The 16,046-nt window shown below is 38.4% G+C and overlaps 1 protein-coding gene across 6 annotated transcripts in view; it reads left to right on the top strand.

Annotated features, from left to right (window-relative positions):
- The window catches only part of LOC120533188 (SPHK1 interactor, AKAP domain containing), a 483,572-nt gene that overhangs the window by 427,980 nt on the left and 39,546 nt on the right, over positions 1-16,046 (top strand). For all 6 annotated transcript variants that reach the window (XM_039759957.1, XM_039759966.1, XM_039759940.1 and 3 more), the window contains 3 exons: positions 7,282-7,419; positions 7,857-8,115; positions 11,495-15,170. In XM_039759957.1, coding sequence (XP_039615891.1) covers positions 7,282-7,419; positions 7,857-8,115; positions 11,495-15,170 — 4,073 coding nt within the window. The remainder of the gene's footprint in view (positions 1-7,281; positions 7,420-7,856; positions 8,116-11,494; positions 15,171-16,046) is intronic.

Raw genomic sequence — 16,046 nt, 5'->3', positions numbered from 1 at the left:
ACCCAGACTTGCCTCAAGCAGATTTGAAAAAATTATGTACATAAAGAATGTCTAACAGACCTCTGAGCAGTCCTGGGTTCCAGACTGTTTGTCATGGAGTGATCATCTTCAATGTTCAGCCAGTCAAAACTTGTTTTGTAAGAATCTGTAACAGTTTGCACCAATACACTGCACTTCACAGAGGAAAATTATATTTTTGTGAACTTTTCATGTGAGAAGAAGTGGATAACCTCCCGGCCATGACAGGGACTAATGAGGAGGTGCTGGAATCGAACAAATTACCACGACTAGGTAACATTTATCTTTAAGTGCTTCAGGAGGTTAGTGAACACATATAAACTCTTGACACATATTTTTCAAAACTCACTGCACACTGGAGAAATTCCTAAGTTCTAAGAAATAGAAAATATTATTATATAAAAAGTGATCAGGCATATCCAAGAAACGTTAGGCCAGTAAGGTTAATGTGCATCCCAGGTAAATTATTGGAAGAAATTATTAAGGAGAAGAATGAGCAACATATGACAAAAGCAGGAGTTTTACTGAACAGTCACAATGGGTTCAGATGAGGGAGGTTGTGTTTTAGGTCAGAAGTTGTGCTAGAATTCTATGAGCAACAAAAAAGATATGAATAGTGCATATGATACTATTTATCTCGACTTACAGAAAACAATCCATAAGGTCCACATGCAAGGTTGGGCATAACACTAAAAGTGGTGAAAGTTCAGAGAATGATATGTAAATGGATGCACAATCGTCTCAAACACAGGAAACAGAGGGTGATGGTGCAAGGCATATTATCAGATTTGGATCGTGTTAAGAGTGGTGTCCCACAGGAGTCAGTACTAAGGCTGCTGCTATTTTCAATAAATATAAATGATTTGGATAGAAAAATAAATAACAACTTGGTTACATTTGCAGATGATGCCAAGCTAGGTGGATTGGCAGATAGTCTAGTATCTGTTGAATCATTACAGAGGGACTTGGACAGCATACAGGCTTGGGCAGATTTATGCTAGATGAAGTTTAATGTAAGTAAAGGTAAAGTATTACATGTAGGAAGTGTAAATGAAAGATTAGAATACACAATAGGAGGGCTAAAACTTGAAAGTACCCCTAATGAGAAGGATGTTGTCATAATGGACTTTTCACTGTCTAGATCTTGACAGTGTACAGATGTAAACAAGAGGATATTTGGATGTTTGGTTATATGTAGTACAAGTCAAAGGAGGTTATTCTTAAACTTTTTAACACACTGGTGAAGCTACCGTGTACAGAAAAAGACATAACAGCACTAGAAAAAGGCCAGAGAAGAGCAACTAGGCTGATTCCTGGCCTGAGAGGTATGATCTATGAGGAGAGATTAAACCTTTTCATTTTAAGCAAATGGAGATTAAGGGGTGACATGATTGAAGTTTTTAAAATTATGAAAGGAATTAGTACAGTGGATCGAGACTGTTAATTTACAATGAGTTCATGAAGAGCACAGGTAAAATTTGCACAAATGTTACAAACTTTTTCTTCACACAGAGAACCATAGACACATGGAATTAATTACCAAGTATTAGGACTTTAGTTATTTTGAAGAAATAAGGTGGAAAGCTGTGTTGGGTTGAATTGTCTGTTCTTGTCAACATTTTTCTATTGTGATAATGTTCTAACGAATTATAATTTCACTAAACTGTCAAAAGTTATGGGACTACTTCATGTAATGGAGAAAATTAGGGCCTAGAAAGATTAAACCCCTAGCATCTGTGCAGACACATGTGGGCTTGCTAGTGGGTGGCAGCCCTTTAATTTACAAGAACTCAGAAGGTCCCTGGGGAGCCTAACAGTTAGGTGCATGTGCTGGGACTGCCTGAGTTGATTTACTGCAATTCAGCTCAATTCAGTATGTTATTGTATAGCACTTTTCACTGAGTGTGTTTACAGACCACTGTGACAGTTCAAAGGTAAATGCCCTTACAATGTTTAAATAATTACATAATGAAGGCACATAAAGACACAGATCCATTTTAAACACACAGGAAGACAAAAGAGTTTGAAAGTGAATAACATAAAAGCAACCTAACAATATTCTATTCATTGACATGATTGATGAGAGATGTCCAGTTGACAACAAAAGAGAGGAAAACAAAAACTCCTATCAGCAGCATCCCTGAAAATAACAAAACTCTGGAGGAGCCACAGCAGAACTCAACAGAAATATTTGGCTAAAAGTAGAGATGCCCTTCTAAAAAGTCACTAATGAAAAAGTAAAATTTGCCTGTGAGAAAACTAATCAAGCAGAAGTTTTTAAGTATGTGATATTAATTTAGGATCAAAATAACAAGTAAATGTAGGGTCTCTCCCTGTTTTATATACACCCATTAATTTCTGAAACCCGTTTATCCGGAGCAGGGTTACAGGGAACCTATCCCAGCATGCACTGAGTGCAACACAGGAACAATCCCCGGACAGAGTACCAGCCCATTGCAGGGTGAGCACACAAACCAATATCAAGGGTCCAATTCAGCAATGCCAATCCACCTTTATGTCCTTAGACTGTGGAAGGAAACATTACATTAGCTGTACAAACTTAGAAACAATTGAGACGGGTATTGAGTGTTACAAATACCCAGCAGCACCACAAATATTCAACACCTTCTCATTCTATAGAGTGTGGACTTGGAACAACTGCATTGATGTCTTAGCACCATTGACACCCAATTGAAAATCATCTTTGTATGCATATATTTACCTAAACATTGACATAAACATTGTGTATATTTGAGTAGTCATTTTGTTTCCTGATTTAATATTCCAGTAACATTTGTCCAGCAAGATATACTGGAGTAAAAGAAGCCATTTGTTTTTAAAATAATGAAGTAAAAGTAAAAGCAGACAGAATATGTAATACAAGCTCAAGTAAAGCAGACTATTTTCAAAACAGACTCAAGTACAGTAATGAAGCATTTCTACTTTGTTATTATAGAGCACTTGTCCATAGTCAGGTTTAATGAAAGGTCACTGCCCTGAAGACCTCTGCAATCTGGTGGCACAGGCCCTTCTGGTCATTCTACAGTAAAAACTTTCCATCCTTTGACTCCAAAGCTCCCAGTATCTCTCATGCCTTTTCATGGGCAGGGTAACAATTTAGAGGTAATGCAGTGGCACTGAATGCCACAGGAGGACACCGAGCAGAGAAACAGGACAACAATGTCTGGAATAACAAGCACACCACCATCTTAGCCCTCACAGGCAAGGATTTACCACAGATGTGGTAAATAGTTTAATAGTTTAAAAGTATCTGCCTAGATTGAAGTTGACCAGCCTAGCAATGTTAATTACTTGAAATGGACTGTGGGTATGTGTGGAGGAGATCACATAATACATTTGAATAATATTTGACTTCCTTATCCAAACAGTCTTGTGTTGACATTCATGTCTAGTTTCATTTTAATTTAATTAAACAACTATTAATGGCAGCATGTGAAGGAGATGCCATTTTAAAAAATGATAACACGTCTCCCAGACTAATTTTAAACTCCTTCCTGTGTTCCCTTTTGTAACTTATTGCATTATTTGAACGCTGAACACTACATTTTTATTGCTTAATGCTTTTTCATCAAATGTAGACTTCAATAAAATGATACCCAGGAAGAATAAAGGTGAAGCTACACCTGGGCCAGCATGCTCGTGTGAACAGGGCTTAAGAAGTTAGAAAAACATGTGTATTCACAGGATATGATAAATTAACAATTCCATACATGGAGTACTTTGTGGGTCTCCATATCTCAACTTGATGTCATTTTACAAACACAGGATGTCCGGCAGCTCGTGTCTTAACTCAGAACCTTGTCATGTCTTCTTAGACACTCCATCTTCCTCTTGTATCTCCAAGATGTTTTTACTCTTGACAATAGAATATAGACATAGCTGGCTGATTGGCAGCTCCATATTGACTGATGTAGCTGTGTCCATAAACGTGACCGGCAATAGAATGGTGCAAATGTAGAAAAAAGTAATGACAGGTTGAGGGCTTTATGATCACAAGAACTGGAACAGGCGGCACAGAGAGGTGTCCGTGTACCTGTCTTCAAATACTAAAGATGCCAGCATGTCCTCTGAAGCCCTCGACAGTGTGGGCAGAGTCAGCCTTGCCAAGTAGCACAAGGCAGGCCAGCCCAGTTAGCCTCTTAAGCTTAAAATGCCAGCTCTTAGGCACTGATAGCTGATCTTATTAACTGAGAGACGCTTATAGTTACTTGACCTTTGTGTCAGAAGCACATTCTTAAATTTGTTTTACTATTTTATCATGTTTTGATATGTGTTGCCATGTTCTGTTTTTCATTGCATTGACACAGTTACTAATGTAAGAAATAAAGACAAGGTAAAAATTAAAGAGTCGGGGCATTTAGCAGCGAACTCTATATATTTTATGAAAAATAACAAAAACTAGTTTAACATGTTGTTGATACGTCTTTCCAGACACAAGTCCCAGTGTAGACTGTTGGAGGATGGTAGTGGAACCCCTTAGGAGGAAGCCAAACCCAGAAGGGATGGGTTCAGGGGACCAGACACCAGAAGTGATGTCACTTGTCATCTGGTTGGTGGTCATCAGACCTGCTAAAGAGAAGGGAGGAGAAGCATTAGACAACAGTGATTCAACTTGACTCGGAATGGTATGAACATTTCATGAGCCCTGAAGTTGACTCTCAAATGTGCGTGTTTGACACTAGGCATATGTCGCATGGCCCATGAAATAAAAAATAGCTGCACTCCAAAGCATTTGTAAGAGTAGCAGTAATATGATCACGTGTACAAGGTAAAGTGACATCCTTACTTGACATTATATACAAGAATGGATTACAATACCTCTAATGCACACAGGGTCAAACCGTTTGGCCACTGATTAATTATTAATGTTTTTATAATATTACATTTCCCATGTCAATAAGATGAAGATGAATTAGAATTTTTACAGATGGAGAGAGAGATTAATCTATTACTAAATCTTTTACATATTAGCTTTTGAAAGAGTATTATCACAAGATGCCTTCCAATACCCAGAACAACACACAGAAGTGAAATATAACAAGTTAGCAATTCAGATGCAACATAAAATGCTGTAAAAAGGTGAGAATGAAGACAATGTAAGAATGTGAATGTGAGAATGTAACCCAAAGAACTTTAATTATTTTCAAAGGAAAAACTTTGCTAGAGTTCTAATTGAAACTTTTAGAGATTTAAAGAAGCAGTTCTGAATGTAACTTCAGTTTTGTTTCCGTCTTCATCTTTTTACTGAACAAGTGATTAAAAAGCTTATGTATGATGCACAGCTCTGTCCACTGCCACATCTTCAATCCAACGTGTGCTGTCATAACACTCTTGCCACCTTTTGTGTAATGTCCTTAGCTTGTATAATGGGTAGCCATGTCAGAAGTTCACTGATTCCAATATTGATTGGTAAAATTAAAAGAAGTCAGAGCTTTGAAGCTGAGAAGGTGTACACAGTGTTCAAGCTGCTCCATTGCTTTCACAACATTTTAAGAGCAAACACACCAAAATGTTCCCAAGTGCCATACAAACCCTTGTACCTAAACAAAGCAATAGTGATGATTTACACTACCTTTTACATAAACTATCATGAATTAAATTAAATTTAAATTTTTTGAACAAGATGCTCGTTAATATGACATAATACTATGACATGTCCAGGTGCTGCCCTGAGCATTCCCAAAGAGGGCTTTGATAAATAGAGATGTCTAGGTGCTAATAGAGTGCGGCAGACCTCAGAGTTTGAAAAAGGCAAAAAGTGCAGGACATAGGTAGGAGGGTGAATTGAGGCAGACAAGAGACAGACAGGCTGCTGGTGTTCCTCAGCTGTCTGTTAGTTTACAGGTGTTTTCTATACACCCAACAATGGAACTTGTAGCAGTGAGCAGCATTAATAAAGGCCCTGTGAAACGTGTCTTTCAAGTGTGTTGTCTCCTGCCATTTGCTACAATGGTGGCATATGCTTGTCTGTAATCTCCACTTGAACCTCAACAGGAAACATTTTGTGATGCTGGTGTGTACTCAGAAGTATTCAGAATTTACTTTTTCAAAGGATATGTGAAACATGAATTTTTATTTGTCAGTTCTTTAGTCTCTATTTCAATTTTATTTGGCCTGGGTAGATTGTACAGATATTTATCAATTCCACAATGACTTTCAATTATATTTTTACGTTATACTGTACCTCCATCCATTTTTCCATTTTTAAATACACATGGATGGGGTATCAGTTCATCACACAGCACACCCATTGTAAATTTGGAGTATCCAGTTAACTTTGTATACACTTCTTTAGAACCGCAGAACTCAAGGAAGAACCTCAAGATGGCAACACCAGAAGGCTCCATTCCAGGGGACTGCATAGTCAGCCCTGCTGGCCCATAGTGACTGCAGGCTTTTGTTCCAACCCAGTTCCTCATTGAGAAGTGAGTCATTGCTGCTCAAGCAACACTTTTATACATGATTTTAGTTTTCTTGCTTGTTAAAATTTCCCACCGTTAATTTCTTATTTTAGTCTTTAATCAGTTTTCGATTGCTCCTTATTAGCAATACAATGCAGTTGACAAAGGAATGACAAAGGTACCAACAGTTCTCCATCTTCCTTATTTCTAGCTTCACTTCTGTGTATTCATCATGGACTGCATGATGTCCTTGGAAAGGAAACACATCTACAGTATAATAAAAGACTATCATGGCAGAATGGAAACACTAACAAGCCATAATTAAAAAATATCTATTTTTAACAACGATTGGGTTCTAATTACCATAAGCTATCAGGTTGGAACAAAAATCTGCAGCCATCGTGGCCCTCCAGGACCAATTTTGCAGAGCTTTACTATTTTGGTGTTACCTGCTTGGGGTTCTGTGGTTCAAAAGAAGTTTTCTGGGTGACTGGAGACTTTAAGTTAAGTTCATAACAGGTATGCTGTGTGATAAACTGGTACCCCATCCATGTGGTCAATGATTCGACTGAGTTTTAAACTGTATCTTCAGGAGTTTTGAAGCAGCAGCACTAGCCACTAACTGTTCTTTGAATTCATCTTGCAGTCCTAAGCTAAATTAAGCTGATCCAATAACAGATGGGTTGATTCTCTTTTGAACTTTTGAGGTTATTGATAAAGTGGTGCAAATTGTCAAGGAACTGGCTTGGAGAATGGTGGCCCATGATTAAAATATACTGTATTGCGCATTATCAAATGCTGTTTTCTTCTGTCTTTACCCACCAAGATATTTTGTTAACAGGAACTAGCCAGTGTGTCACCAGATCTTCCAAAACTGATGGATAGCTTAAATTTACATCAACCCAAGGAAAATGAGATTGTGCTCCTCAGCAGATTTGACTCTTCTGAGAATGGCCTGCAGGACTCAAGTGACCAGCAGGTGAGTTACACATATATAGTTTATGTTATTTTTCATAAAAAAAAAACAAAACTCATCAGCTAATCAGTCAATTAACAAAATTAATGTATTTACATTTCTGTGTGCGTTAATTGACTTCTGTAATTAAGCAAGCTGTGATTCAGTCACGACTGGCATACTTTGTAAACCATTTGTTTTTATCCCTAGCATTTCAATGAGGAGTGCATAATAATTTGTTTCATTATTTTTGGTAATTGTAATGAATTCCCCTGTTTGGTAGTATACCTAATTTGTCATTTATATTGATACATTTTTAATTTATTACTCAATTACTGGAAACTGATTTTTGGACTAGATGCTTTATTTACGTGTTCAGGGTGCTGTCAAGTTATATTGAAACATGACACACTCCAGCATTTAAGGCATAAAAGCACACAGCTGTCATTTTGCTTTCACAGGGCTTTCAATCAGCAGACATTTGCCTCGTTCAATGTGCAAAAGGAAACAAGAAGAGCAATCCCAACTGTTTAATTTATGAAATAAATAAGTTTCTGATTGGACTGGAGACTGGCCAGGCAAGACAGTTAGAGATTGACAGATATGGTCATTCCCGACCTGAAGATGACACAAATCGCTCAGTGTCTTCAATTGAGGAGGACTTTTTGACAGCTTCGGAGCACTTGGATGAAGAGAGTGAAGAGGACAACTTCAGAAATGGTAAAAATCTACACATTTGGTAGGAGAGAATTTATAGTGACATATATTCTCAACTTTTGTTTTTGCATTTAATGGGTTTCAGTAATAGAAAATGTACCACATGGATGAAAAGGAGGTATTAAAACATTTCCATGAAGCTTTGTCTTTTGCTTATTTGCATTTGCATTTGTATTCTGATAATAGTAATGTCATTGTTATATCCCCAACAGACTAAGCGGAGGCATATCAAACATTCAAGGATATTTATATTTATATTTTAGCAAAACTTGCATGGGTGGCATGGAAAGAATCTAAGAATCTGGGGTGTCCTTTATAAAACTGTGCGTGGATTTGAGAGTGAAAATGTGTATGCCAAAAACAGGAAAATATGCATATGTGAACACACCATGAACCCTGCCTGGTTGGCACTCTTGACACAAGCATATATGGACTATGCTAATCAAACTCATACATATGCAGTCACAATGCTGCAGAATGTCATTGTCCAGTAGTGCAGCATCCCTTCTGACACATCGAGTCACATTTCGGAGCACAACTGAGTGTGCAAGAGCATGCACGGCATTATGGCACCTCTTCTTTGCATTCTGGAGTTGGGGGAAAGCATAAGGCACAAGTGTCTGACCGGGTACCCACTGTCATCTGGCACATGTAATGACATGGTTTTCATCACAGTAAATAGCACAGGCATTATGAAAAACTGAGGGTTCAGCCAGTTGCCTTACCAACAAGCCAGCTACCCTGCATAGTACCATTTTATCTCTCATTCTGTACATTCTATTTATCACTTTTAAGGTTTAATATGTTGGTCACGTCAATATGCATTATAATAGCGGCTCTGTGATATGAATTATTGTGCGTGTGAGTCATCATTTCTTTGGTTTGGTTGCATTTCCAAACTTAATCAAGGGTGTCGTCCTTTTCCAAGTTCTCTGAAATGTTGCGTATGCATGGATCAGAGTTGCCATAAATATAAACTCATTCTCCCATCGAGTTTTCTTTTATAAATTCTGACTTTGTGTGGAAAATTGTGTATACACATTTTGGGCCTCATTTTGTGTACACACAAGTTTTATACATCTGACCCCGGTCTCAAATTAGTTTTTTCAAAGGTGACTGCATTGTGTTCTGAGTTCCACTAAGGGTCTAAAGAGTAAGCTGAGTGGGGGCTATGCTGTGTGCTTGCATCTTCTATATACTTGTTTGTTGTAGGAAAAGACTCCATTTCTTGCTATACTTAATGGTTTTTTGTCCTATAGCGCAGTCAAACAATACAGTATGCAAAGGTTGATAAAAAGTAAAACTCTCTTGATTATAGATACCTAAGCATAATCATATCACCTCAGTTTACCAGTTTCACTGATAATAAACAATATGAATGAATTACATTAGACTGGATCCAACACTGAGGGACCAAACCCCTTCTGACTGTCAGGAAAATATTAACACAATGCAAGTGTATTAGTCAAAATTTTAATGACATAACTGTTGCCATTGTTGAGCAGTGAAAAATATTGATCGTGGATGGAATATAAGTGGCCTGCAGAACATTTAGAGTAGTATTCTGAGAAACAATGGTGCTATGTTAAAAAATAATATACAATTTCAGATTTAATAAAAAATAAATCGACTATTCTATTTACCATCATACTTTATTAAATAACATCTAAAACTTTGTTCAGATAGCAAAATATTGTGGTCTTATTTCTTGTGCCACTGCAAACACTAAAATACGCTGAAATTCAGAAAAAGAATAAGACATCCCTGTCATCCCAATGGAATTATTTCATCGTCTTGAAACATTCCTGGTAAATTAATGAAAGGAAAAGTCATAACATGATGGTAAAAGTGAAACACATGGTAATAATGGTTACTCCTATAGCTGACAATCTGATCATATTCTTATGGCAAGCTAAAAGCACAAAGTCACTACATAACAAAATACATTAAAATACACTAATCAAATAATTAATGAAGAAACAATTTCATTATTGCTAAGTTGTTAAAAGAACAGTGTCTCATGTTGTTTGTCGGGCTGTAGCTTCTATTACAAATTGAGAGGTTTACGTGCACAAGACGTCCTCAAGCCGAAATAATGATCCAGAAGGCCAAAGTAATAACAAAAACAGGAAAGAATAATTAAAACCGGAACACGATAGAAAAGAACAACAACCAGGGAAAGACCTAAGCCTTCTGCGCTACCTATACAAATAGTGACCACTGTTCCCCTTAAAACAAAATCAGTGGCCTTCACTACACTCTGGCCTTCTCATCCTTTTCCCAGACCTTTCCATCTCTACAACCCAATTCCAAGCTCATCACCCTGGTTCATTACAATTTTTATAACATTTCTGAGGGTCCTGTATAACATGTAAAAGCCTTGGGGACTTTGATAAGGATCTCCATTGAGCAGCCCCAGGTATTCTTGGAGTGTCAGATTAAGGCTGCCCAAGAAAAACCATGATGAACCCTAGACAAACTATCCATCACATTATGCTGGGGATCCACACAGCCAGCTAGCAGAGTAGAGAATTCCTACTATTATACTCCTTATTACTCCTGCGCTGTTTAGTTAAAGGCTTTGCAATGACACTTGTTCATCTGGTTTTGCTCCTTTGACCATAAACAGGGATTTGTGGTATTCTGTTCACAATATTAAGTGTTACTGTAAATCGCTTGTATGATTATCTTCTGTTTTGATGGGCATTTTTTATATGGTCAATGCATCCATAATTAAACTGGCATTCAGACATATTTTTGGTGGTATCTCATTTTTACTTTATTATGCATTATTTAGCAAGAATCCATTAACATGTCCAAAAATACAAGACTATGGCAACATTATACTAACAATACATACAAACTCTTAAAAGAAATAATGAAAATTGCTCTGTGAATGCTTCAGAGTGTAAAAACATATTGTTCATGTTTCATTACATGCAAAGGATTTTTAAAAAATTCTATAGGGAAATCAGGCAACAAGAACAATACAAAATAATTGCTTGACATGTCATAATAATAGAGAGTCTAACAGGAGGCTCCTGGATAGTCCCACCCACTGGTTTCTTCTATAGAGCAGCACATGCTTTCTAAATATAAAGAATCTTAAAATATCCAGACCAGTGTTTCAATGATGTGGTCTATTATTGTATAAAAAAAATATTTTATTGACAAATATATCTCTGTAATGCTATTCTAACTTATGTTGTGATTATGGCAGTATATAAAAAAATAAATTGATAGATAGACTAATTGATATACAGTAGCATGGTGTTCCATCTAGTGCAAATTGCATCCTTGTGAGACTCCAGCCCCCTGTGACTGGCATAATTGGCTAAAAAGACATATGGATGAATAGTTGACTGATGTTTTCTTCCTTTAGAACCGGAGAACATTGATGGCATGGACCTTCACAGTGACATCAGAAGAGCTGCAAAAGAAAGACAAGATAGCCAACAACATAAACAGACATCTCCCTGTGGATCTCTGGATGCAGCTGTCTTGGAAAGAGTGACTGGTAACACTGACAGCAAAAAAAAGCAACAGCAGCACCATCTTTCCAGTCTTGACAATCAAGAGGCAACAAAAGTCTCTTCTGACCCAAAGAAAATGTGTGAGAATGTTCCTCATGGTCATAGTGGTGAGAAATCTGGCAATAGAGCCCTTCAAAATAGAGCAGGCTGTGAAAGTTTTGCAAAGCAAAGCAGAGGAGCACATTCAGACACACAAAGCACACAGCGTTCAGCTGGGTATTATGCCACTAACCTTGCTGAATCTGTTCTTCAGGATGCCTTCATCAAATTGTCCCAGGCTGAACCCACGTTCACAACTGAAGCTGCATTAAGCATTTCATCAGAAAGACAGAGCATGCTAATAGGAACATCTGAAGAACTGAAGCCAAACCGAGCATGGAATGAGCTCCCAAAAATTGTCATTGTTCAAAGCCCTGATACCACTGAAAATACTCAGGACTGGCCGGGAGCACCACCATCCAATACTGGCTCATGGTCAGGAGTGGAAACTGCCCAGTGCCATAGTCTTGAAGACAGAACTAAATCTGGTGTTTGTTTAAACAGCGGTCATCCCGTTGAAATGGCTTTAGCATGTGCCGCCACTGTAGTTGGTACTATTTCAAGCCCCCAAGTGACCGAGAAGCTAAAGTTGGAACAACATTCAGTTGAATTAAATGCAGAACTAGAAAAATCATCAGGAGAAGATGAAGAAGAAGAAGAAGAGGAAGAAGACGAGGCAGAGGACGACACAGATCAAGGGGAAATGAAAAATGTGGATTTCTCTTTTTCATCAGCCCTTTGTGGCATGGCACGGGTGGCTGGTGCAATAGCAATTGTTGGTCTAGATGAAAGTAAAACTGATGAAAATTACTCTCCTTCTTGTGGACTCCTGTCTGCAGCTGAAACACCAACCTCTATTACTCTTCACTGCAGTATAAAAGTAGGGAGCAAAATTGAACAGTTTACATCAAATATTGCTGACGTTTTACTTAAGGAAGCATGCTTGGTTCTTACAAAGCCCAATGAGTACAAAAGCTTGGGTGATTTTTTAGAATCCATCCAAAACAAAATAGTAGATAGCATTGCAAAACCAAAAAATGTCCAAAGAGAAGATTTAGAGGTAGACAGTTTTTCCCAGATCCTTTCAGATGTCATTTTCAAACACTCAGTTGAGAAAGCCAACAGAAAAAAATCACAAAGGAATCAAAATAATGATATGGGTGATATTATAAACCCGCAAGCAATCCTGTTAGAATGTACAAATGATTTGCTGTTTAATGTGCTGCATCATACTTGCAAGAAGATCAGCGCTTTTGCAATGCAAAATAGTGTGTCGTTAAATATGGCCGAAGACAGTAGTAGCTCTGCAAGTAATGATACTGTTGGTGAGCAAAATCCCCATCTCTTGCACTCCACATTACATCCACAAGAATCAGGCAAAGAGAATATTGATGGCAGTCCTCATTGTCGGCTTGCTACTACTCAAAGTGGAATGGAGAAGACTGTTGACCGAGAAGAGAAGACCACTATGAAAGAAGCAGAGACTGGTTCTGAGGTGCAGTGTAAGAGAGAGGTAAGTCCAGGTGTAAAAGACCAGCAGAGAGCCAGCCAAGTCAGTGCAGCAAGGGAATTGCCAAATATTCAGGCCAGTAAGCAAAGTTCAAAAGATTTTGACATTCCATTCGAGACACCATACGTCATTCAGCACTCTCAAGAAGATATGTTTCCACATGGTGCCATCAGCCTTGAAAAAATTAAAAGCTATTTGCCAGGAGAGACAGAATTGAAATTGTCTTCATTGACTTTACAGCAGCCTCTGATAGCGCCTGTGCCTACTGTGTTAATAAAGCCATTGTCTGAAAACTGGTCCCCTGTTACCGTTTTTGCTGATGATCTGGCTACCACTGTAGTTTCAATGGCAACTGAAATGGCAGCAATATATTTGGAGAATTCAAATGGGAAGCAGCCATGGTTCTGTGCATGGAAGACAGGTCCAGACTGCTCTGAAAACTATTTAATGCCTTGTAGAACAGTGAAGCGGAAGAAGGAGGCACAGGTGGCCAATGCATCAGTCACAAAGAAACATAGGCCACCAAGGCTGAGCGAGATTAAAAAAAAGACAGAAGAACAGCCTGAGTTAAAGGAACGCCTTATGAATCGCGTGGTGGATGAATCAATGAATTTAGATGAGCCTCCTGATCCTTTTGCCCTGTTTGCTAGTGAGGTGACAGCAAAGATCTTGAACTGCCCAGAGTTCTCCGTGGTTGACACTTCGAAGCAAAGTCAGTCTCTTCCAAGAAACCGGTTGCATTGTGACAGATGGAACAGAGGGGGCAAAACATCAAGTTACGAGAGCATCCCAGAGGAAGATGGAGATTCATCTAATCCCAATAACACCTTGGGTCCAGGCAGTCGACTCGGGCAAAATTTGAGTAGAGGCAGTTCCATATCTAAGCAGTCTAGCTGTGAAAGCATCACTGATGAGTTTTCCCGGTTCATGGTAAACCAAATGGAAAATGAAGGCAGAGGCTTTGAACTTTTGCTTGATTATTATGCAGAAAAGCATGCAAACAACATCTTGAGCTCTGCCATTCAACAGGTGACCAAAAAAAATGGACATCTCAACGTGAGATCGGCATGTGTGTCAAAGCAGTCTAGTACGGAGAGTATTACAGAGGAATTTTATAAGTTCATGTTGAAAGAAATGGACAAAGAAAATAAAGACAGCAGTGTGGCGAAGGCTCGGGACTGGAGCAGTCGCCTGCTCTCCCCTTCTTCAAGGACACCCTTTTGCTTTAGACAATCATCCATGCCAGACAGGAGATCATCAGACTCAAGACTCACAGTAAACACACCAATGAAAGCCAACTCTTTTGACGGCTTTGCTCGAAATGCACATGCTGATCACCTAAATATATACCCAGTCAACACAGTATCATCGTCTGGCCTCTGCAAATCTGACTCATGCTTATACCAAAGGGGGCGGACAGACCAGATCACTGATATGCTCATTCATGAGACGTGGTCTAGCTCCATCGAGTCGCTAATGCGAAAAAATAAAATCATTGTAGATGAGGATATGGACTTTGAGCAGCCTGTAAACGGGTCACAGCCACATGTTGAACACTTTGCCAACAGGTTAGCTGCAGATATTGTTGAAGGAGGGAAATCATTGGTGACTGTCCCACATGAATCTCTTGTTGGCCGCCATGCCACTCCTTTATCTGAAAAGAGGCAATGTTTTAGAAGTATGACAGAACACCACACAAAGCACTCGACTCTGGACAAAAGCAAACACTCACAAGAAAGGAAGTCTTCCATAAGTACTGACTCATCTTGTATTACATCTTCTCGTCGATGCTCAAGGGAAGTGCCTTTGATTCATATAGAGACAGATCAAAGAGAAGAGGTTATTGAAGACGCAATGCCCCATGGCACTCTCTCTGTCTACTCTGGGACATTAAAAGCAGAATGTTATCCTGAGGCAAAGTCGACGGATCCATCAGGTCAAGGGAACGCTGAATATCCCCCTTCAAATGAGAGAAGGTAAGACTGAAAAAATCTAACAAAATTGCTAATCAGATTGGTGATTTTCATTGAATGGAAAGAAATATCTAAGCTACAAAAAGCTCATCAAGTACAGAATCACTTCTCAGTTTTTTTTTCTGCTCGTGTTTAAAAACATTATTAAGTCAAAATTTAAAGATCCCATTGGAGCTATTTCAGCTGTACTACTAGGCAACAGGGCCATATAGGCATATAATTCTCTGTATGAGTAAACAGTACTTCATAGCACATTTTAGCATTAATTTATACCATTTCATGTATGAAAGTTGTCTGTACAATAGTCAAATGGCACATACTATAGAATCTCTACTTCACAGCAATATGAACGTGTTTGAATTCTTGATTAAGAACCAATCTGTATCAAACACACATGGTCTGTTCATCTTTGGGTGGGCTTACAGTAGGGGCTCAGCTTTTCTCCTGCAGTCCAGAGGTGTGTGGTCAGTTTGTCTGGCATATCTGTGTACCCTGCAGCTGAAGGACATCTACTCTCTACATGCCTGCATTGTGACTTTGTAGTCAGAATAAATAATATTTTTCCATGATCCTGAATTGAGTAAGTGAATTAACATGATGGATGGATGGGTTTTGGATGGAAAATGAATGTAACAGAACTACATTACTTATATGAATGTTTTTACATGTGTAATTATTGACTCCCATACTATTTATTACTGTCCCCACCATATATGTCATTACTAGAAATCTCTAGATAACTGCTGGATTACAGGAGAATTAAAAGGATCCTAATGACATAACATTAGGATATTACAAAATGCAGAATAGCTTAAAAAGCACACATGTCAGAGAGTTACAACACTGCATAATCCTTTGTTTAGAATAGGAAACAAGACC

This window comes from Polypterus senegalus, chromosome 1 (assembly GCF_016835505.1).
Source record: "Polypterus senegalus isolate Bchr_013 chromosome 1, ASM1683550v1, whole genome shotgun sequence".
In the NCBI taxonomy this organism is placed as follows: domain Eukaryota; kingdom Metazoa; phylum Chordata; class Cladistia; order Polypteriformes; family Polypteridae; genus Polypterus; species Polypterus senegalus.
This window is presented reverse-complemented; position numbering and strand designations above follow the sequence as displayed.